At 39.8% G+C, this 25,986-nt stretch overlaps 1 protein-coding gene across 3 annotated transcripts in view; it reads right to left on the reverse strand.

Moving 5' to 3' along the window:
- LOC126471442 (TBC1 domain family member 22B) overlaps positions 1-25,986 on the reverse strand; it is a 139,757-nt gene that overhangs the window by 25,885 nt on the left and 87,886 nt on the right. For all 3 annotated transcript variants that reach the window (XM_050099620.1, XM_050099621.1, XM_050099619.1), the window contains exons 7-9: positions 20,363-20,491; positions 1,877-2,063; positions 509-691 (exon numbers count right to left, since the gene is read on the reverse strand). In XM_050099620.1, coding sequence (XP_049955577.1) covers positions 509-691; positions 1,877-2,063; positions 20,363-20,491 — 499 coding nt within the window. The remainder of the gene's footprint in view (positions 1-508; positions 692-1,876; positions 2,064-20,362; positions 20,492-25,986) is intronic.

Below are 25,986 nucleotides of genomic sequence, written 5' to 3' on the forward strand. Positions count from 1 at the left end.
CATGTTTAAAGATAATAAATCAAATGGTTATAGTGACCATTTGTTTCCAGTCATAGCTAAAAGCTCCCTCATATATGTCTATATGAGTGGTGTGGGACTCATTTGCTTCATGCTTAATTTGTCCGTGCCTATTAATATTCATTTAAATAAAACACTTTCTATTGCACAGGAGTATCCTTATTTTTAATTAATTTGTAAGATCATTTGGGATGGTTCCTCAGTATGTTGGTCATGAGAATTAGATCATGTGCATCCTAGAGATATGCTCCAACCAAATCCAACACCCCACAACAGGAAAGATTAAAAGATACCACTTAAGCACAAAACACAATGACACCAAAAGAATTATGATAAATTACCTTTTCAAATAAAATATTATTGTAGGAAATAAAATACCACCTCTAGATAGTGGAAAGATATGCAACTGACAAACTGAGGTATCTGTAGAACTACAAGCATTGTTTATAAATTCAGTGACTTCTAACATTGATTATATTTCTATACTTACCATCAATTCGTTGAATAAGCTCCTTGAGTTGATTGACTTTATGCTGAATACCAAGTTGTGCAAAAATGTAATTATCCTGGATGCCATCCAGAAATTTTGAAAGGCACCAAAATGAGTCTGCTTCTATTATGTCTCTATGACCTTGTGGCAAACTTTCAACATCATAGTTGTCAATATCACTGTCTACAAAAATTAAACAACAATTACACCTCAGGTTGTCAAATAAATTTACAGAAAATCAAAAGTTGTAGCTATAGCTCAACTGAGTGAAGTGTGTGCTTAGCTAATAGAGCAGTACAGTATAAGGTTGTTTTTCATGGGAACAAATATAGCTGTTCACGTACTCATGGGAAATGAAAAATAAAAATAATAAATGGGAACAAAAGTATAACCTTTTACACACTACATTATTTTACTCTCTTTTAAAGGAATCTTTTGTCATTTATATAAACATGACATCCTCTTGTAATGCAATTCAGAGTATCAGCTTTATTATAGACAGATTTTATTTGTACCAGCAGTATAGGATAAAAACTAAACACAAAGCCAAAAAGATTATGTTTTACATGATGTATGTAAATAGCTCTAGAACAATTTAAACTAACAAAGTGACCATGCTTTAAAAGCAATGCCTAATATTATCAAATTAAATACATCCACAGATTCAAAGGAATCGCTAATTAGTTGACAGGCCCTACATTCAACTTAGTTATGCTATTCAATACTGATAAACAAGAATTATCTGGTTTCAAAAAGACAATGAAGATAGTTTAGTATGATGAGAGATTAAAAGTTAAATACTTTCTCTAAAAATTCTCTACATATCTGCAAAAATTTGGAAGAGGCCTCCGATAACTTTTCTCTCCACTGCAAGCAATGATTTGCAAAAGAGAAATGATAAGTTCACAAAAAACAGGTGTGACTAATAAAATAACAAATAGTTATGCAGTATTTTGGAAAAATAAGAGAATAATGCAACTTTTATTCATGCCAAATTAATGTTAATCCCAGGTTTACATAACATACATGAAGTAGGTGAAACTCAGTACAACAGAAACATATGTACCATGGAAATAACTTGTCAGGTTTCTATTTTACAGACTGATCGATGGACATTACATAGTCTACCATCTCTACTATAGGCAGTTATGAGGTCAAGCTTAGCAATACAATTTTTTTTTATAAGTTCTTATAATGCTCTCAAAGCTTTTAGTGTTTTGGACAACATGAACATACTATTCAGAAACATATGTATTTTGGTAGCCCTACATGCAAATTCATGCTTAAAAACTTAACAAAGTGTAGCCCTTGAAGCAACAGTGAATGAACATATATATATGTATACAACCATCAAAAAAGTTCTCTCACCTTCTGGTATCACTTCCTGCAGGAAAACTACATAAAATGGTGTGACTAAATCATTTATGCCCTGAACATAACCAGATGCTGGATGTCGAATTGCCCAGATAAACAATATTCTTTCAAACATTTCTTGAACAGTCTTTTGTTGAAACAAGGCAATCAGTGGGCTCATGCGAGGGATGTCTATATGAATCTAGAAAGATGATAAAATGTAGAAATACCACATCAAAAAGAATTGAGTTTCATACATACCATTAAAATAAAACACATGTATTTATCTTTTTTGTTAGTCTGCTTGGTAAGTCACTATTACACAGTTTCCTTGGAGGCTGGATAATTGAAACAGCACTTTTCATTTTCCAAATACTGTAAATGCTGATTAAATGTGTTTAAATTACTTTTTTCTGTTTAACTGTTGTGGCAAATATCAGCACCCTAATGTGTATTTGTGAAAGGTGTAACACAACAGATTTGTTTACAGGTAGATTGGAAGAATTAACTTAAAAATATCAATACATTGTAAAAGAAGCCACGATATTTTCCTTTAAAAAGTAAAAAAATCATAAACCCAAAGTTTGGTTTGAACATCACAGTGCTTTAACAGGTCTATTGGAGATTCTACACCTTTGTGTGTTACTGACTTTTGTTGGACCTCACTTAGCCATTTATATCAGACCCTACTGACTGGTATGGTACCTGAACCACAGAAAGACTTTCTTTTTACAACATACAAAAATCACGGTAAAAAGAAAAAAAATATATAAAGTAGTCAGGCATTTAGCTGTTAAACTCACAAGATATGTATACAGAAGATGAATTAATTATAAACAGGACATAAAACTTTTTCAGGCTTGAACGACACACAAAGAAATAACTTTTTTACTTTATTTCATATATACATAAACTCAATACGGGGTATACAGGGGTTGTAAAAATTGTATTGTACTTTTAATAGGAGAAGGCCACTTTACGGTCTAAAAAGCAGCATAACTTCTCCTGCAGCTCAGTGTATATAAACACTGTATGACAGTACAACATTCTTCGCACCAAAATGGTCCAATTTTCCCCACTTATTCTGGAGACATGGCAACAAGTTCTTACATGTTTTCCCAGAGCAGAAAGAAAACTGTTGTTTCATTTCATGCTCATCAAATTAATTTTGGGCATTACTAGCATTGTGCGTGAAGATATGAGCACAAAACCAAGTTAAAACCACATTATAAACATGCGGAACTTAAAAGTACCTTCAATGTGGATTGCAGCTGAATGTAAGCAGTCCACATTGTGCATTTCCATGGTATCACACATACGTAAATATGTCTTGTGCTTCGGAGGGGTGGAGGTGGTTGGGGGGGGGGGGGGGGGGGGTACGGGACACAAACACCCATACTTGTCAAAAGCACAAAAGCAGTACAAGTTGCTTGTGGTAGGAAGCGCATTTTCCAGCTCCTTACACCACTGAAGCCTTTTCTTTGTGTTCACTTGGTTTATAAGAGGTTTGGCAACATCAGTTCAATCAATGACACTTGGTGCCATTTTTACTACACTCTTTTCACTATCATTGTATTTTATAGATTCATGTAAAGCTCAGCAACCACTTTCATAACAGTTCTTTCCTTATTAAAGCTCAGAGTTTCATGCATTTTTTTTTTTCCAATTCTGAAGACAAATTTTTCTTCTAATACTATGTTTAGTATACTACGTTCCCATGAAATCTGTATACTGTTATAGTGGTATATATATTAGATATACACTATAGTTTTACAACTGCTGTCGGTGCCGGTTCAGTTCAGGCACCAATGACACTCTGCCTACATAGGAAGCTGTAAGCTCTGACAAGACTGTGGATCACCACAATACTCAATGATCACGAATGTTCTGATGGTTCAGATGCTTGCAAAGATGTTAGTGTATAACTGAAAGTGAATAGGCAATGCTAGTTTGTTACAGTTAAGCCAGAAACAACCTTATTTAAGGATTACATTCTTCAACAATCAAATTTTTACATGAAGAAAAATACCAAATCTTTATAGATTTTGGTATGATGAATTAAAAAATGACAATTTTTGTTTTTTAGCTCCCATTTTCATGATATATGATGTATGTTACATGCTTATTTCTGTTTTTTAGCTTTCGTTTTCTTGTTATATCAAGAATACCACTCAATTCACATGTGAATGCTGTGTTTCATGCAGCTTTAAGAGACGCAAATGGTAATGTGAGGCAATGACCTTGACCACATCCTCAGATATATCGACTGGTGAACACGTGCTCCATCTGATATTACATCAGTGTTTTGTTTCTAGCTAACAGTCTGATGACACTCCTTGCCTTCCGGAATGCTCCAGCGTGTATTGTGACTTTTGCGTGAGTTTCTGAGTTACTGTGTGGAATAAAAATTGCTGTTATACCCCACAGGTGTGTTAGTAACCCCAACAATTTTTGTTGCACATGTGGAGATGCAATTTTTGGACAAAGGACGATAACATTGTCAGAAGCAGGGAATGATGGCTCTGAGCACTATGGGACTTAACATCTGAGGTCATCAGTCCCCTAGAACTTAGAACTACTTAAACTTAACTAACCTAAGGACGTCACACACATCCATGCCAGAGGCAGGATTCGAACCTGCGACCGTAGCAGTCTCTCTGTTCTGGACTGAAACGCCTAGTACTGCTCAGCCACCACAGCCAGCTTAAGCAGTGAAAGAAGCTTATTTCCTATACTTTGGGTGCCATGTAGGAGACTAATCAAAAACATGGGCTCCTCATGTTTGTTATATGTCATGTTCATCAAGTCTAAGTGCAAGGATAAAAGCAAAAAAGTTTTCATGAATTCTGCAGTGCCAGCCATTAGGCGCGAACCTACAAACCACGTAACTGGCTACTACTGCTCATTGCCTCCACTCAATATAGGATTTAACAAGAAAAAAAAAAGAAAAGAGTATAATGCAGTATCCTAATATACCAATTGCAATGAGACTAGTGCCTCATGGAGTGGGTCTTACGAGTTCTATACCCTGCAGCAGCCACAACAATGAACTTTTATAGTGACAGTGAAGAAATGAAGACCAGTCAGATACATGTCATTGTTCCACATCTAACAATTCCACCTTTAAACCAACATGAAATGCAAAAAAATCACATAAGCTGAATTCAATGATCTTGTTAAAGACTTGAACCTTCCAAAATATGAAGCCAAACTATTAGCTTCTTGCTTCAGAGAGTGGAATTTTGTGGAAGATACAGCTTGAGTATGTACAAGTGAGTGCTGAAAAGTATGAATTTATAATGTGAAAACTCTTAAAACTTTTTAAATAAAACAAATGTTATTAACATTCTACATCTTTATTCTTCATGTCTACATATTTACTTCTCACGACAGTCACCCTGGCAATGGACACATTTCTCCTGACGAGACACCCATTTGTTGGTATTCTCACTGTAGAGGTCACTGTTTATGGAGCCACAGCCGTAACCTCACCTTTCTTTGTACCACTTCACCACCATCAAAGTGAAGTCCTCAAAGGTGTTCTTTAAGTTCCGGAAACAGATGAAAATCAGTTGGGGTCAAATCAAGACTGTATGGAGAATGATCAACGACAGCGAACCTGAGGTGTTGAACTCCTGCAGATGTCACTGCACTTGGGTGTGGACGAACCCCTCGAGTTCGAAAGTCTATTACAGCATGTAATTTCCTGTATATCAACATAGTTATGTTACACACCGTCATGTTACATGCTATAATTCGGAGCCCTCTATCAGCAGAGGGCTGCAAATACGCAAACGCGAAGAAAAAGCTGTAGATTGTTAGTAATGTTTGTTCTACTTATAAAGCTTTAAGAGTTTTCACATAAAAAATTCAGAGGCATTACTTTTCAGCACACACTCATACTATTTGCTGATGTCAAAAACCACTCGAAAGATTTTTTGACACAACCAATATAATGACATAGTGTACATATATTGAAGCTCTGATGCAAGAATTCAATATCTTATACAAACAAGACTACAGAAGACTTTTCATAAGTGGTTCAAAAACTAGTTTGAAAGCCACACTGTTACATGATGGCAACATGCTTCCTTCCATTCCAGTGGAATATGCAGCGTTAGCAAAGGGAAGTTACATCATGCTGAGAGATATTTTACACAACACTAACTCTGATAAGCAACAGTGGCTCATATGTGCTGATTTAAAAGTCACTGGTATGCTTGTGGGCCTACACGGTGGGTACACTAAGTACTGTTGCTACATTTGTGAGTGGGACAATCGTGCTAAGGACTTATGTTACAAACAGGACTGGCCATGACGAAAAGTCTTGATGTGCTAAACGTGTGGCAATAGTTTCAGAACGGTATGACATTGTTTCTGGTCAATAGGAGGGCTGAAAATTACATTGAACTTGTGACTGACCATGTAAGAGAGTGGATTGAAAAGTTCTCAGAATCACCATGAGAGGTCAGCGCTAGCACAACGAGATGTTCACGTGATATTCATTGGATTGTTGCCTGTAAACAGATGCCACGTCAGTGCTCTCAGAAGAGAGCTGTGGTGGTGATGTGGCTCTGTTGTTGTTCCTCCGTAGTGATTTGCGAAGATGGGGAGAAAGAAAAGAAAAGAAAAAGGGGGGATGGGGGGGAAATCGAGATTCGAGCAGCAATTAAGTACTTTGTAAAGAAAGGTACGAAAGTGAAGAACATTCATGCCAATTTCCAGAATACACTGGGGGACTCTGTTCCTTCATATTCAACTGTTGCGAAGTAGACATCTCTTCCCAAAACTGAAAATTTTTCCTGGTGGACGAAGATTCACTTCAAACGAAGAGCTGATAGCCAGAGTTGACAACTATTTAGCAGGCCTAGAGGAAACTTTCTTTCGAGATGGAATCAAGGCACTGGGACACCGTTGGACCACGTGCATTAATCTACAAGGAGATTACATTGAAAAATAAAAATAAAAAGTTTCAGTGTTGTAAGTACTTTTTTTCTATTCCATTCCGACAACATTTCAAACCACCCTTGTATGTGCCTATGACCATGTTATGTGCCCATGAGAGACTGCACTGCAATGTATCACTCAAAATGCACTTCATTCACTCACATATCAACATTTTTCTTGAAGACTGAAGCGTGTTTAGTGATAAATATGGCAATAGATTTTACCAACATGTTTCTGTAATGGAATATCGATACCATGGAAGATTCAGTGCTTCAGTGTTGGCATATTTCTCTACATCTTCCCCGTAAGTGACAGGTAAGGAGAAGTGTGTGTTGTACACAAGGTAGCTGTTAATAGTGACTTAAACTGACTGTAGCTTTTCGTGTACTTAGTCTGAAGCACTTATTTTTCAACATGATTTGTGAATAGGGTAGACTTTAAAACTTTGCATTGCTCGTATGTTTCAGTGACATAGCCTTCCAAATATCTAAAACAAACTAGGGCCTATCTGACAAAAATAATGTGTTATATGGATTCAGCACCCCTTAAATTGTTTAAATCCATTTAGATATTTTCATCATTATTAAAATTTTTTAACAAAATTTGAAAAATATATGTATCAATATTTTGGTAAAAATATGAGCCTCAACACCCTGCATCTAAAAAGACTAGAATCATTCTAGAAAAAATGGACATATTTGTGATGAGTGCATCAAATTAACATCAAAACCACTGTCAAATAATTTGTAAGTAAATGTGTGTTGCCCACTGCTAGCTTGATTGACTATGTCGCATTATAATATGTAAAGAACATAAAAGTTTCAGTAACTTCCAAACCTGAGCTGATCTTGATTTTTAATTGTCATTTTCAACTTTAACAAACCCAGATCCATGTAAATCAACTATTTTGGCCTTTTGTCGAAAGCAAAAAGTTAAAATTTGTTGTCTTATATAATCACAGGATTCTTGTTTAAGTTTTTCACAAAATGGGAAACAAATATTTTGATAAAAGTTATATAAATGATGTCCTTAATTTATATACCTGCAATGATTATTAATATAATGAACTATTTTCAACTCATCTAACACAGAGCTCATTCCGATTTCAAAAAAGTCACATTAGTTTCATGCTTGCTTTTGACTGTTCACGAACTTTTTATCTGGCATTGTATGTGTCCTGTTTGTAGGATGATGAGCTGGACAAATCTTAAGTAGCTAATAAGCCTGTTTCTCAAATGAGCCACGGATTTCATAAAAGCTCTACACGTAACACAATGACTTTACTCATTTCGTATTTGGTTCGACAACATAACTGGCAGCGCAATCTGGTCATTTTGTGTTCTACCATATGGTAACCTGATATAAGCTACAATGGAAAACCGTGTTAGTTGACTTACAAAGTTAATTCAATGTGCTCCGTGATTTTATTAAGCTCTCACACATAGAGAAAGAATTCCAAATAACACATAATTATTTAAATAGTCTTCATACGTGTGCCGCCGGATGACGTTGTGCAAATCCCACAATATTTCCTCGAAGCAACTGTCCAACATCATCAAGTGGTTGAACCTCACTGGTGGCTAGGTACGACTGACAAGATCCGCATGTCGATGCTGCTGTATATAGAGCACGCGCGTGAAGATTGCGCAGGCACGGGAACCACGCGTGCGCAAAAAATTTGCAGATAGATGGCGCCAGACTCTTAACACCCTCTGCCGGGAAACGCAGAGCGGCCGTTCTGTGCATGCGCTGATGCTGTGTTTACTAACATGCTACCAAAGTTATGACGGGTCTATTATCGAAAGCTCTTTGCTTTCTCGTCGTGATTTAACAGCAGCCAATGCAGGGTTATAGGCTGTACTCAATTGAAATCCCGCATCCCTGTTGATAATGTTATCAGCTGTACGGATATGTATTGCTTCCTTAGTGACGCAATCCCAGAAAAGAGGATGCTGGGGATAAAACTTCCGTCTTTTCATAAATCATGTGATGTCTTGTGTTCAGACAGTGTTCTGCAATTGCCGAATACTCCAGTTGGCATAGGCGTGTATGACGCTGATGTTCATCGCAATGTTCTTGTACTGTGTGACATGCCTGACCTATATATGCCGCCCCACACTGACAAGAAATCTTGTACACACCACATTTCCTCTGACCGAGATCATCCTTAACTGAACCTAACAGGTTCCTTAGTCTTGCAGATGGTCGGAAAACACACTTGATGTCATATCTTTTGAGCACTCTTCCAATTCTTGAGGACATGGCACCAAAGTACGGCAAGAGGCCAAGGTGGTGGGTGTCTTCGTATCTTCATTCTGCTCCATAGATTGAACTTGCTTGGGCCTGAATGTATTACGCATCTGTCTCTCAGAATAACCGTTTTGATGGAAGACTGTTTCAAATGTTCCATCTCATTCGGCAGGCTTTCAGAGTCAGATACCACACGCGCTCTATGAACTAGCGTATGCAATGCACTACCGCATTGTGCTGGATGATGGCAGTTGTGGCCTGAAAATATAGATCTGTATGCGTTGGCTTGCAGTATACGCTGCGTCCCAAGGTTCTATCTGCTTTCCTTCGTACCAAAACATCAAGAAAAGGTAAAGTGCCATCGTTTTCCACTTCCATAGTGAAGTTAATATTCGGATGGAGCGAATTTAAATGATGAAGAAATGTAGGTAGAATATCCAGTCCGTGTGGCCACACCACAAACGTATCGTCAACATACCGCAGAAAACAAGAGGGTTTGAGAGTGGCTGACTGTAGTGCTTTATCTTCAAAGCCCTCCATAAAATAATTGGCCACCACAGGAGAAGGGGGGCTGTATGTTGAAGTAAGCACATGTTTAAATAGTGCCACTATGTCCTCCTCAAACTTGTTATTCTGAGAGACAGATACGTAATGCATTCAGGCCCAAGCGAGTTCAATCTATGGAGCAGAATGAAGATACGAAGACACCCACCACCTTGGCCTTCTTGCCGTACTTTGGTGCCATGTCGTCAAGAATTGGAAGAGTCCTCAAAAGATATGACATCAAGTGTGTTTTCCAACCATCTGCAAAACTAAGAAACCTGTTAGGTTCGGTTAAGGATGATCTCGTTCTGAGGAAACGTTGTGTGTACAAGATTCCTTGTCAGTGTGGGGCGGCATATATAGGTCAGGCATGTCGCACAGTACAAGAACATTGCGATGAACATCAGTATCATACACGCCTACGCCAACCGGAGAAGTCGGCAATTAAAGAACACTGTCTGAACACAGGACACCACATGATTTATGAAAAGACGGAAGTTTTATCCCCAGCATCCTCTTTCTGGGATTGCGTCATTAAGGAAGCAATACATATCCGTACAGCTGACAACCTTATCAACAAGGATGCGGGATTTCAATTGAGTACAGCCTATAACCCTGCATTGGCTGCTGTTAAATCACGACGAGAAAGCAAAGAGCTTTCGATAATAGACCCGTCATAACTTTGGTAGCATGTTAGTAAACACAGCATCAGCGCATGCACAGAACGGCCGCTCTGCGTTTCCCGGCAGAGGGTGTTAAGAGTCTGGCGCCATCTATCTGCAAATTTTTGCACATGCGTGGTTCCCACGCCTGCGCAATCTTCACGTGCGTGCTCTATATACAGCGGCGTCGACATGCGGATCTTGTCAGTAGTACCTAGCCACCAGTGAGGTTCAACCACCTGATGATGTCGGACAGTTGCTCCGAGGAAATATTGTGGGATTTGCACGTCATCCGGAGGCACACCCGTGAAGACAATTTACAACATATCCGCCGGGAAAGCCTGAAGAGTCACAACACATAATTACTGTATAAAAATGATATGCTGCATTTCAAATTATACACACATATATAATGTAAACCAAGTGCACCCTGTTTGTTGGTGGGTAAGTTAAGGTGACTGTCCAACAGTTTGAAACTAGTGCAACAATAGTAAAGAAAGCTTATTATCTGCCAGATTATTGTCCTGCTGTTTTGTTGGTGACAGCAGTCTCATTTCAAAACCACCAGACACTAATGAATATCCGCCCAAACAATTTTTGTAAATAATACAATAAATGGAATTTCACAAGATGAAATTACAAAACCGAGTATCAAAGTTCCTGTGCCAACAATCTTTCACACTGCATCAAGTTTGGAATGAACTGAGCAACACCAAACCATAACTTGTTCATATTCAAACAATGAGGTATAACTACCATATCACTGTAGCAATTAAATCTTTTTACTCAACTGTATTGTAACAGTTCCTCTATACCCGATCCTGATATTCTGAATGCCAAAATTTTATTCTTTAGCCTACTTTTTCTTTTAGGCACAAAAGATGCATTTTCTGGTGTTGAACTATGAGTGCCACTACAAGCCATTATTGTTTTCTTGTTTCCGTGAAGCATTCAAAAAATGGGTGAAGCCTGAAGAATGATTTTGAAAAAGCTGGTTGCTTTGATTTCAACATTACTGTCTTTAACTAATTCAGCCTTGTCGTCAGAACCTTCCTCTCGTTTGTTGACGCTAACCTAGTTTAATTTATTTACAATTCCTACAACCACATGTATATAAGCCAATGTCACTTTAATTTTAAAATATTCCAATTAATAATTACTTCTTTCTAATCCCTTACTTGCGGCTACTTTCTTGTAACATTTCTTACATGTTAGCAACCATATACATCTTTAATACATTCTAGTCGCTGCCCGTAGAAACAGAGGGTGCGTTGCGGAAGAATCTCCGAGTGCTGTTTTCCTGATTGTTTACTTCACTATGCATTATTGCCGAGCAGTGATGTCCTGAAGTCAGGTGTTTGCTCTTTTAGTACTATTACAAAGTGCTACATGACTTGAAAAACATATTAAAGGCATAACCAGTTCCTGCACATTCACTGTTGCGGTGTGCTTCCTTAGTTGTCTTGATTGCGGAAGTTTGTTGTAAAATGGAGACAGTTTGACTGAGGGAGAAATTCAGAGGCTGCTCAAAGAATCTCGTTCTGAAATTGATGATGATGATTTTAAAATCTATAACAGTATTTCTGAAACATATAGCAATCTGCCTGAATCCTCCCTCTCGTAAGCAGAAGCCACACAAAGAAGTCGATAAACTTTACAATGTCTGGGGGAATGCAGCAGTCACTGTGGCCCAAATGGAATGCTTTAAACAGTCATGTTAAACTCTCAGACTGTAATGCCACCAACACTTTTGGGTGCTACAAAGTTAAAAAGCAACTCTGCCACAGCTGTTACAAGCAGGCCACAGATCAAACCACCATTCCATCAGATGCAGCAATACTACCATCAGATTTCCACATTGGTGGCCAGGGTCCAAAACTCAGCATATCAACAATGTGGGCACCGAATCTGTATAAATACCCATCGTGCACTAACTACGAGGAAAGATCCATGCCGGGCAACAAGGCAGAACGGGTTTGCAGGCAGCCACGATAAGAGCCGGATTCCACCACTGACGAGCCTGCTGTATGTTCCGAGTCCACTCCCTTGGACTTGGTGCTGATCAGTTGGTGGGACAGCTGGGGCTAACTGCACCTGGACTTCTGCCTAGGAGGGCAGCCACTTACTGGTGGCACCACTGGACAACATCTCGATGACAACCCACTGCCTCAACTTGACCCCGCAGCTGTAGAGCCCACCCAACCCTGGTGTCAGAAGAATTTCCGAGACGAACACTAGCAGCCAGACCCAGCATCACGTAGCAGCCACAGCGGTTAGCATCTGAGAGTTACAGTGGCACGGGTGGACAACTGTTTTGTTTTCTTCTCCCACTCTCACTTACAGACGATGGGATCTATGTCGGATGATCATTGTAAACTGAGAGTATTTATGAAGGTGGAGGAACCAACTGATTTGTCACAATTTCATGGTAACCCCAGGCAGTGATATTTCCAACCAGTAAGGTGCTCGCAGTGCAAGTTATTAGAGCACCATACGCTGAATCGGTATCAGTGGAGTGTTTCACGTGCCACCATTGTGGCCATACTGCTGGGCAGTGTAGCGAGTCAATTTGGCTCATGATCAGACATAATGTGTAAGCTAATATTCTATGACTGTGCTTGGGCATTGTCCCAGCGTTGTTTTCAAAAAATGGTTCACAAATGGCTCTGAGCACTATGGGATTTAACATCTTAGGTCATCAGTCCCCTCCAACTTAGAACTACTTAAACCTAACTAACCTAGGCACATCACACACATCCATGCCCGAGGCAGGATTCGAACCTGCGACCGTAGCAGTCACGCGGTTCCGGACTGAAGCGCCTAGAACCGCACGGCCACCACGGCCGGCAGTGTTATTTTGTTATACTTTTTTGTGTACTAGGGATTAAGCTTCCACAATGACAGAGTCCAGGATACAGAGTGCATCAAGGGAGGGGGTGTTGAGTCATTAATAAATTAGGCAGCACAATTATCTGTGGACAAATCAGGTGCACAGTCAAATGTTTGCTATGAAAGAAGGTGGGGCATCACACTCTTTTACCAGTGGATCCAGCTGCCACTAGTTTGATTACTCCCTTTTCTGGCAAGACAACTGAGAACGTATTGTCATTTCTGGTTGATCTGAAGGCAGCAGCAAAGATTGGGTTTTGGACAGATGATGAGCTATTACGAATCATATGTTGCAATTGATGAGGAGGCAAAAGAATTCGTGTGTTGAAATGAATAACTGAAAACGGCACTGATGTTTGAACAATCTGGACAAAGGCTCAAGCAATGCTGCAGGGAACAGACTAGCATGAGGCTTTTTGGGGCAGCTGAGTAGAATGTCACAGAAGCACAGTGAGTCAGTGGTAACTTTCAGTGACAGGATAAGAAAAGTGAAGCAAATAAGATTATTCTCCAGAAAGCGGAGCATAGGCTCCAAGTGCTTTACTAAAGATGCCTGCTGCATGATGTGTCTAGGAGGGTTCAGGCAAGTACCGTAAGAGACTTAAATGCTGGAGTGTTATTGAGCAACAGTTATATCTACTGACAAAGTGGTACAGATGTGGGTGTGCAGGGAACCTATAGTGGCAATGCCATCAGTCACTATGTGACCAGCAACGAGTTTGCAGAAGTAAGGTGCAGAATCGGCAGGGGCGAAATGTTCAGGCGTTAAATACAAACGGGAACACCAAGTCTGAGAGATGGCGTTCCCATTAAATTTCATTGCTGAAGAAACATATGCAAGGTGGAGAACAAGATAGGGGTAAGAAGCATGCATTTTTATTGGACACAAGTGTGTATGTGTCAGTGGTGCGCTTGGACCTCATAGGTAGGAAAAGGTTAAATGCACTGCACTATACTTTATGAGGTGGGGGATAATGACGTGAACTCATTGGGCTTAGCAATATTACATTTTCAGGTTGGGGCAGAACAATCTCAGGAGTGCGTGGTAGTCATACCTCATGTACGTGAACATTACTGCACAATACTGGGGCTAGATTTTCTGTTCAAGCATCAAGCCATAACTGAACTTTGGTGACATATGGTAGAACTGAAGGAGACAATGCTCCAACTGGGGGAAACAGCCACCAGTGAAATACTGCCACAAATTACACTACTGGCCATTAAAATTGCTACATCACGAAGATGACGTGCTACAGACGTGAAATTTAACAGACAGGAAGAAGCTGCTGTGATATTTAAATGATTAGCTTTTCAGATCATTCTCAAAAGGTTGGCACCGGTGGCGACATCTACAATGTGCTGACATGAGGAAAGTTTCCAACCGATTTCTCATACACATAACAGCAGTTGACCGGCATTGCCTGGTGAAACGTTGTTGTCATGCCTCGTGTAAGGAGGAGAAATGTGTACCATCACGTTTCCGACTTTGATAAAGGTCAGATTGTAGCCTATCGCGATTGCGGTTTATCGTATTGGGACATTGCTGCTTGCGTTGGTCGAGATCCAATGACTGTTAGCAGAATATGGAATTGGTGGGTTCAGGAGGGTAATACGGAATGCTGTGCTGGATCCCAATGGCCTTGTATCACTAGCAGTCGAGATGACATGCATCTTATCCGCATGGCTGTAACGGATCGCGCAGCCACGTCTCAATCCCTGAGTCAACAGATGGAGACGTTTGCAAGACAACAACCATCTGCACAAACAGTTCGATGCTGCTTGCAGCAGCATGGAGACCATGGCTGCAGTTACCCTTGACATTGTATCACAGACAGGAGCGCCTGCGATGGTGTACTCAACGACAAACCTGGGTGCACAAATGGCAAACCGTCATTTTTTCAGATGAATCCAGGTTCTAGAATGAGATTTTCACTCGGCAGCGGAGTGTGCGCTGATATGAAACTTCCTGGAAGTTTAAAACTGTGTGCCGGACCGAGACTCGAACTCGGGACCTTTGACTTTCGCGGGTAAGTGCTCTACCAACTGAGCTACCCAAGCACAACTCACGCCCCGTCCTCACAGCTGTACTTTCGCCAGTACCTCGTCTCCCACCTTCCAAACTTTACAGAAGCTCTCCTGCAAACCTTGCCGAACTAGCACTCCTGAAAGAAAGGATATTGCGGAGACATGGCTTAGCCACAGCCTAGGGGATGTTTCCAGAGTGATATTTTCACTCCGCAGCAGAGTGTGCACTGATATGAAACTTCCTGGCAGATTAAAACTGTGTGCTGCAGAGTGAAAATTTCATTCCATGCAGTCATCATTTACCTCAAACAATGGAAATTTCTGGGTGGAATAACAATAATACGAAGAGGATAGATTGCTACTCATCATATAGAAGAGGCACTGAATCACATACAGGCACAATGAAAATGGCTGCTACAATATTAAGGCATTGCACCCTGGCAGCACCAACTACGAAGGGAAATCCATGTCAGATGATGGGGTGACAATTCTTATAAGTTGCCACTACAAGACTTAGGCTCCACTAGTGATAGGGCTATTGCATGTTTTAAGTCCACTTCCATCGACTCATCACCTCTGGGCTACCTTTAGCCACAGCCGGATTTCTGTCTTGGAGGGCAACTGTTCATGATCGGGGCAGTGCAGCTACCCAACCACATATATTTGTGCACGCAAACAGATACTGTACACCTCCACTCATAAGAGCAGACACCATCATGGAGAGCCTGGCTGTCTTCCTCTGCAAGAATCATGATGGGTTTCAGCATCTGCACAGGTGTGGACTCGTGACGGGACAGTGCACATTCTACTATGGATGCCAAACGTCAGCATTCTATCTTGACCACCAGCCATGCCACTGGCAGTTGTATCAGCACCACTGACTTCACTGCTGACAGCACACACCGAGGGAGCATTGCTACTACAGGATGATGGTACGAAGACTGTAGCTTGTAATGTGTGCAACTGTAATGATGTTCTCTTGAGCCACCATTAGACAACATCCTGACGACAGCCCATCACCTGAACTCAACCCTGCCACTATAGAAGCCACCCACCCCGGACCTCTATGTGATTGTTAGTGTTCTCTCTATCCTCTACATGTACTTCTTTGGCACTATATTTTTATATCAGTATTTCAATACATTTACTTTGGTGGCTCCATGTTCTCTACACACTCCTGCAAAGTAACATGAATCTAAGACCTCATACGCATACTTGACTGGAGTCCTTCAGCTGCGTAATTACGATTTTTATGTCATATTGTTGGGTCCTGTGCAAAGATATGGACCAAATTTTTAATTTATTTTTGTTTATTTTGTTTGTTCGGATGCGATTTACATTTCTTTGGTGGTGATATAATTCGTCTTGGTTCATTAAAGGTGCAAACCACAGTTGTACCACAGTAGCTCTTGAGAGCATTCCAGGCAGGCAGGGTACTGTGCTATTTAGGATCACCACATCAAATTTTATAAACAGTATGGAGATTTTAAAGGAGCCCAAGATCTGGTTTTAAAATTTAGTTGAACTGCAACACAGCCTGTTTCACACATCAAAAGTTTAACTGTAGCTTCTCTGATGTGAAAAAGATAATTATGTCAAACAAGAAGTGTTAATGAGTAGCAAGAGTGAGGTTTTAAGAATATTCTAATGTCCTCATTTCATGCACAAAATATGCACCTAAACCTTTGAGAGATAATCAGCCATATAGTGCCAGAGCCTCCAGATACAATAGTCCTGCACAAGGCAATAAATGGACAGTGAACTGGGCTCTCATTGTACGTGCAAAGTTCGATAAGAATTTCACAACACTTTTACACAACTACTCTGCTATTTTCTTATTCGTCAGTCAATTAAAAGTATTCTATGCAGGGTGTAGATGCGGAAAAGTAAAAAAAATCCCGGATTTCCCGCTAAAAAATAATTTTTTTCCGTGGGAAAATACACTTTTTCCGTGTTAAGTAGCAATATACTTTTCCACAGAACTTTAAAACTTATCAGTCCTTTGAATGGTTAACATTTTATACTCTGGTGTAGCTCTTCCTGCCGCCACTTTAGGGTGCGCGGAGAGGGGGGGGGGGGGGGGGGGCAGCGACATGTACACTTCATGTTTTCGTAATTACGAAACTATAAATTTGAATTCCACCAAGCACAGCAAGTTAGTATCTAAAGCATTGAAATCAAGATTGCGATGCCCTTTTGTAAGCCAATCATTGTTCATGTCATGTGACCTCATCAGCCAATGACAGCAGACATTCAGAGTATATAATGTGATGTTGTCAGCCAGTAGCAACAACACTAAAGTTAAGCGAACACACAAATAGGAAAAGCTAATGGCCTAAGTTAACATATGTAGTGTAGCTAAAAAAAAGCTAAGGTTTCACATATAATATTGATCTTGAACATTAATAAGCTACAAGAGAAGTTAAGCTTTTGCATGTAATACTAGTCTTTTTTTAGCGAGTGTTACAGTTTAAGATACACCACACAAATGTGCCAGTAAAATTTAAAATAATGATATAAATGTCTGCTCTTCTGGGCTCAAAATTCTTCAAGTGGCTGGTCCTAAAAGCGATAAGCTTTAAATGAGAGTCAAATGTTCTGTGATTTATGAAATTCATTTCACATTCCCATGTGTAACAAATTTCATATTACATAAAAGAAAATTTACTTTGAAAGTAACGCTTTTCGAACCACCATCCGCAATATTTTCCCCGAAACCTGTTAGAAATAGGTTTGTTTCGGTAGTTGACAGAGAGTGCCAGAAAGAAGGCATTACCACGTGTGCGCAGCTACAATGACGTAGGAAGCCCATAAATTCGTACATATAAAGCATTACGAGATCTTACATTACATCATAAAAGAAACAGAAGACCAGAGGATACTCCAAGAGCAACAGAATTTTGTAAACCATACTAAAATATATAATTTGTCTTGAAGTGCACATTTGTATGTCCATATTCACAATGATGTAGGCACAAACCTCATACTAAGCTTTTCACTGTGGTTTTCAGGATGCAAATGTCTTGGAGTACCAGAACTGCACTATCTCACATTTGGTTGTTTATTATGGCAAAAAGCCGTACTTGCCAGAAGATGAAAACGTGCACTTGAAATTCAGCAGACAGTTGGAACTAGCCATACTGTGGAATGAAACACTTCCTTTCAAATAAATTGACTACCTCAGCGGAAAACATTAATTATAGCCAAATTTCTTTAGAAAACCGACAAAAATAACTTCATCATTCTGCAAGACTGCTCGAGTGCCAAAAACACAGAAATAACATAAAACCAGAAAACATGAAACTAATAATAGATTTCAGCTTTCCGTAATTATGTGAATGTATTTTCATTCACTTCGTATCTCCCAGCCACAGAAATCTGTTTTATTTTCATTTGATGTGGGAGCTGGTAAACTAAGAGGAAACAGCAAAATCAATAAACATAAACATAGGTCACTACAACTAAGACTGCTCAGCACATGCACGAATCTGGCAGTTTGGGCGCTCCAGAAGAATTTTTCCACTTAGCATCTGCCTTCAAGTAGCCAGAAGCAGGAGAAGGTACTGCTCATATGCGACTGAACGATGAATGCGCATGAGCCCACTGGCAACTGCTTGAACGAACCTAACGTAAACAGTTTTGATTTCACACTCATCAGAAGTAATTTGTTGTTAAGAAATATTGCATAGTCTTCGTCCTAAGGCCTTTGACACATTTTGCTGTTGGAAGGTGGGATGTTGTGAAGGGCACATTTCTTTTGCAACTAAAGTTTTATTTTTTTCTCCTCTCATTTATGTTTTACTGTTGCAGTATTATTTTGCTGTAGCGGGATACAGTAATATTCTTTGTTAGCGTACCAGTTTTTACCAGTCAATATTACAAAAATTTAACTCAAAACTAAAACAATGAAAAATTCTAAAAATTCCTATATTTTTCCTGGTTTTCTCCCGGATGAAAAAATTCACGGGTTTTTCCCAGATTTCCTGGTTGTCCCGGAGCATATACATTCTGTCTATTGTTACTCGGAACCATTTGGTGAAAGGAACAGAATAAGCATTCACGTAGCATGACACTACTTGGGCACTTCTTAGCCTGAAACTGGTTGTCAATTAGTATTGTGTTCATCAAAAAATCTTTTAGATATTAAAACACTAGATTCATGTGGTAATCAGAACCAGACACAGTTCTGCTATAGTAACCCACACCCTGTTACAAAATCCTATTGTCATACGACATCTTTATTTACAGTCTTGTACATTCTGACTTCATGACAGTATCTGCTACTGAGACTTGCACTTAACATTAACCAATTTATGGCAACACCAGGAAGAAGAAATACACAGCTCAGTTCCTTGTCAACAGCAAGGTTGTTAGGGGCAGAACCAGCTTGGATTAAAGGATGGGGAAAGAGATCTGCTGTCTGCTTTCAAAGGAGCCATCACGGCCCCTCTGTTAAGTGACTTAGGGAAATCATGGAAAATCTATATTTGGATGACCAGACAAGGGTTTGAAGTGCCATCCTCCCAAGTGTTCAACTGTCATGCCAAAGGCAAATGCAAGTTCAGAAAACATCCCAATCATGTGAAATTAGAAAACCATTCCACTCACCATGTTGACAGGAGCACTTTGTTTTCCCAAGACAGATGCTAACTCTAATTTAACTGGGCATGAAACATAAGGTTACTGTGTGAAATATGAGTCCCAGCACTTGAAAGTCAAAGTTGATGATTTAATTATTCTGGGATACACTGTTAAAGAGCAAGAACAATAATAGCAAAGTAGTAGTAATGTCAAGGTGGAAAATCAAGAATTTCTGTTGACTTGCTTGTTTACCATGGCAAATCAATTCCTTGAAAACAAACTCATCCCTCACAGATTTAAGAGGAAATGGAGGTATGCAGTAACATTTATTTTTACTAATCCCACAACCTATATTTATAGACAGCAATTTTTGTGCCACAACAACTAATACTGATTTCTGGTCACAAGACTCATTCCACCTAGCCCACAAACAAATGCTCAATAAAAATTATGAAACAATTTTTAAATCTGGCTCGGTATCATCATAACAAAACATACATATTTCTTTTGCCACTTACAGCACAACAGCTAATTCTAATGACATCACAATGAGCTCTAAAACAACTACACTACTACTGAATAAAAACATTCAATTGTACCCAACCTGCCTGTATGTATCTTGGTAAGTTTCATCTCTCTCTGTGTTATAATACTGTTTCACAAGATTCCAGTAGTCTATTCGTTTGCGTTCCAACACTTGCTGCCTTCGTTCTAAGCTTGCTGGTAAATAACCCTGCAACAGAGAATAATTAATTTCAAAATGAGAATGTCTAAGACAACTGAAATTAAGAAATGCTCAATATATAACTGTGGCTCATAAATCATAGGTACAAATGCCACAATTTCATCAAATGAATGCTTTCAGTTTCCAGCTATTTATAATACATAGCCACTGTGCTTGTGAACTCTGCAAGTCCTTTGTTGACAAATACTGAAAGTGTTATTTACAAATGTAATTATGGACTCCTGCCTGCCACTGAGTGGTCAACGTAATTACAAAGTACGAAATAGTTGTTAAAACAGTTGCTATATGACTACTGAGGCACAAGAATATATAAATAGAAGGAGAAGTTAGCAACAAAATCTTAACATACAAGCAGAGAATATTATGGAACAACATTACATAGCGAAATCACAGACATATTCCGAAAAAAACACAAGCAATCCGAGAACTTCAGAAGATGATTTCAGTACAAACCTTTCTATATTAGAAGAATGCACACCACCAGAAGAAAATATTCTTAAATTAACTGAGCAAGACTGACAATCTAGAATGCAAGCTGGAGATAGTTGGCAAAACTGTACTATTTGATCCAAAGTATGCAGCCAACTATTACTGAACATTAAGATGCGGTGTGTCCACCTTCACCTTTATGCCAGCTTCAACTCTGCTGGGGACACTTTCAACAAGGTGTCTGAATGTCTGTATAGGGATGGCAGCCCATTCTTGCTGAAGAGCCATAAGGAGAAGGTAGTGATGTTGGAAGCTGGGGTCTGGAGTGAAGTCAACTTTCTAACTCATCCCAACAGTGTTCCATTGGATTCAGGTGGGGACTCTGAGCAGGCCAGTCCCTTTTAGGAATGTTATTGTCCACAAGGCATTGCCTCACAGATGCTTTTTTATGACAGGTAGCATTATCATCTCATTACAAACAATCGTAATCTTTGAACTGTTCCTCCACTGTGCGCAGTACACTACGTTATTAAATGCATTCATATTCTTCCACATTTAGCATTTTCGTAATATTAATAGTGCGACCACACCATAACTACAAAAAACATCCCTGCACCACAACACCACCACCTCCATACTTTACTGTCGGTACTACCCAAGATGGCTGGTAACATCCTTCAAGCAGATGCCAAACCCAAACTCCATCACTTTCAATCACTCATTTCCAGTCATCCACTGTCCAGTAGCATCACTTCTTACACGACCTCATGATTGCTTTGCATAAACTACAGAAATATGTGGCTTATCAGGAGCTGCTCAACCATTGTACCCCATTCCCTTTAACTCCATACGCACAGCCATTGAGCTAGCTGAACTGCATTACAAACAAGTGTCCACATACTTTTGATCAGTGTATTTTTAATAGTCAGAAAAAAAGCACTGATTACAGCTTGCACACTGCCACCTATGAACAATGTAATACCCCAAGAAGTGGGACAAGCAGCTATATCTCACAAGATAATTTATGAAATTGTTAGAGCTATACAAGCAAAATTCAGTGCAGAAATCAGCATTTGTTGAAGTCAGTATTTCTAACACCACCACTTTCTACATGACAATGAAATTTATAATTAGGACACCCAGTAATAGTGTTATTCACATCCCCATAATTACTAATATTTGTACTACATAAATTACTACAGCTAGACCTGCCAGGGTAGCCGAGACGCCAAATGCGCCGCTTCCTCGACTCGGTTAGGCACGCCAGTCCCGGATCGAATCCATCTGGCAGATTAACGATGAGGGCTGGTATGCCAGCCAGCCTGGGTGTGGCTTTTAGGCAGTTTCCCACATCCCGCTAGGTGAATACTGGGCTGGTCCCCACGTTCCACCACAGTTACATGACTCACACAAATTTGAAAATGTTTGCACTATTTCATGGCTTACACTAGATGCAGACAGCTGGGGTACACTAATTCTGTACTGGGGGGGGGGGGTTCAGGGTGGTGACAGGAAGGGCATCCAGCCATCTTCTGCCACTAACATTGCCAAATCCGTAGTGACTCGGCCTACCCCACGTTAAAGCAGGACAAAGGCCCAAAAGAAATGACGATGATGATAAACTACTACAGCTAATTAAGGTTTTCTCTCCTATACACACACACACACACACACACACACACACACACACACACACACACACGTGGAAGAAAAAAAAAAAAACAAAAACAGAATTAGTTAATTTGTACATCACGAGAAATTTTAAGTATCAGCTGATCGTAAGTGCAATTCTGGTGTCACACAAAATTTTTAAATATGTACTATGTTCATTCTACTACCATAAAGTAGACAAACCACGGCTAGATAACATGAGACTGCTGCTGTCTTCTCACCAAATAAAGCATTGTTGGAAAAAAAAAGCTATACACAAGAGACAGGGTAAGGTCAGGCATTGTCAGGCTCAAATAAAGCTTACGGTGAAAAGGTGGTTGGTTTCATAGATGGCAATGATTTTTTATTGAACTCCTGGCCCTTACTTTTACAGTGATGACCATGCCCAGTTTCATAGGTAGTGTGTGGGCACAACAGTTCTGTTAAGCTTGATGTAGAAATATCTTGAAGAACAGTGATTCCCAACCTTTCTTAGATCATTACCTCTGAGTGCAATCAGACATCAGCTAGTACCTCCCCCCTCCCCTGCCTGCCCTCTATTGTCCCCCCCTCCCCCACATTTTCACTAAGTTACTTTTATTTTTAAAATGATGAAAAATGAATGATACTTAGTGTGTGTGTGTGTGTGTGTGTGTGTGTGTGTGTGTGTGTGTAAGGGGGGGGGGAAGGGGGGGCTACCCACAACTCCTCCTCAGAAAAGAAAGCTAACAGTCCACAGTGAGGTTAAACATTTGTTAGAAAACATGCTTCCTTTGCACTAATTTTCCCCATTGTGGTGCTTGACCTGCATACTGAGACCCCATTTTTAAACCAAATAAATTCAGATGCGTCCACTATAGTTACTGTTCATAAATCACTTCACTACTGCCCTCCTTACTTCTGAACTGGCAGAAATTTGACAACTTTGGGCTGTTAATGTTTTGTGTCTAAACACTCTAATAATAATAATAATAATAATAATAATAATAATAACAATAAAATTGTGTACAATAGTATAGTAGCCCTTCTGTAGTTACTGCTGTGTTGCCATCAGTGATGTACAGGACAAAGCACAATGTGTGTGTAGTGGGTGGACCATGTGAGGAACCTGTAACCTCCTCTGCATTAATACCACTAATTGAGAAAAAGTAAACATTGATAACATATATATTCAATATTAGAGTCTTACAAAATTGTGATAATAGTAATGATCTTTTGAAAATAATTTAGTTTTGTTTCTTTTAATTTTTAACCCTCAGAAAATTTCATTTTACCCCTCTAGAGGTAATTAACCCAAGGCTGGGAACCGCTGTTGTAGAAGGTGCAGAGGAGCATCCTAATAAGGTTTACTGTACAATATGGAAGCACTGTAGTACAGTCACTGCTTGCAGTTTTAGGCACATTCCCAATAAATACAATAAATATTACCACCACGTATTTATCTACTTCATATTTTATCAAGAAGGGCAAGCTGGACAACATCCAGATGTAAATCTCTAACGGAATCTGCAAAGAAAGTCCTGCTAAGGCACTAGTGGATGAATACCTGCCAAAGCAATTGTGACTTATCTGATAAGGGTTATTGGCTCTACAAAACCTTCCCAGACATCTGGGAAGGGCTAAAGCTACAGCATGTGTCTCTGAATCAAGGCAGGACTCCTCTGTTAACTGGGAACAGCCATGGTCCACAGCATCTCTATTTTGAATTCAACACTGCCAAAGAAGAATTTATCGAAGAAAACGTGTAGAGTGCAACCCGTTTTAGATAACAAGACAACGGGTTTAATAAATACAGCAACAAACAAATAAAAGCAATAGTGACTCAAATTCTTTCAGCACTGAGATAACAGGACGCAAGCACTGGCATCCAGCAGAATAATTCATATGACCCTTTCTTTGTAACAGGATAATTTGATAGTTTAAAGTATTTAAAGCATCCAGCCAAGATGACAAGACAATCTGAACATATAAGGAGACTGCCATAAGGATGAAATCTCTGATGACCTGGCGGGTCAGAGGAAAAGGCCGACATCCTGTGACACCACATATGTTCGTGCAGCAACATGTAGTCATGCATAATCTTGTGGGAAAATGATGTATGGGGTGTTGTGCACAAAGGGCATGGCTATGGGTTGCAGGATATCATTCATATAGGTCACACTGGTCACAGTGCCCTGTACACACATCAGGTGTGATTTGTGATTGTTCTCAATAGCATCTCACACCACAAGGCTTTGAGTTGGCATTCTATGTCTTGTGTGAATGAAGTCACTGTGATGCTGCTCTCCCTGTCTGCAGTGAACCAAAATGCAGCCATCATTTTCAAACAAACAGAACCTGGATTCATTTGAAAACACTACCCTATGCCATTCCTGTCGCCAGTGACGTCATTCCACACACCATTGCCATCTAGCATGTTTCTGCACATTCGTCAAAGGTGATCAGAGAAGTTGACGACGTGCAGGTGACCTATGCCTTAATAAATGGTGACAAACTGTCATCCCTGATAGTGTATGATGTGTTATACTGTTGCGTCAGAGGCAAGGAGGAAGCAGATCTGTCCTGCAATGCCATTCGGATGAGGTACCGAACTTCTCGGGGTTGGTCGAGTGGTGTGACTTGACCCATCTTGTCATGTTCTATGGTCTTCCGTGAAACATTCTGCATACACCCGTTGCACTGCTGAAACACTAGGTCCCACACGAGCAGCAATTTCCGAGATGGATGCATCACATTCTCTCATGCTAATGATCTACCATCTTTCAAACCCACTGATTTGACAGCAGGGTCCACAGATACATCTGTGACACATCCTGCATGTCTGCTCAAGTCACACTGATGCATTACTTTCAGTTTATAGCGACAACAAGAGCCGCAGGCACAGTTTATAGGTAGGTAATGTTGCATCGCAATATCGATGTTGACCTTGAACCCGAGGGCCGACATGGTTCAAATACTAATAATTTCTACAGAACATACTAATGAACACATCTTGTGAATAGTCATTCAAGGTGTACTGTTTTTTCTGAACATGAGTGTACAAGTATGACATTAATTTTGATAATATTAACTTAAATGCACAAAAAAAAGGAAGAACTCAAGTACAGTAGAATCCCTCTCATCCGACCTTGGATGGTCCGTCACTCCGGTTAGTCCGACCACGCTCAGGCTCGCGAGCCTGTGCCGACTTGTACTGACTGGATGCCTGTCGTGCCATTGTTGCGGTGTCTATTGCTGTGCATATTGTTATACTGTAAGTTATTGTGCAGTTTTATCCTTTGTTGGGATTAAAAAACGTCGTCGTTTGCTTTATTTCGTGTTCTCTACAGTACTTATTACTGTAGATTCATTGTGTGTACAGTTGTTTGTTTTTTAACATGTCTGGATTCAAACGTATACACGTA

The sequence above is a fragment of the Schistocerca serialis genome, chromosome 3 (assembly GCF_023864345.2).
Source record: "Schistocerca serialis cubense isolate TAMUIC-IGC-003099 chromosome 3, iqSchSeri2.2, whole genome shotgun sequence".
Classification (NCBI taxonomy): domain Eukaryota; kingdom Metazoa; phylum Arthropoda; class Insecta; order Orthoptera; family Acrididae; genus Schistocerca; species Schistocerca serialis.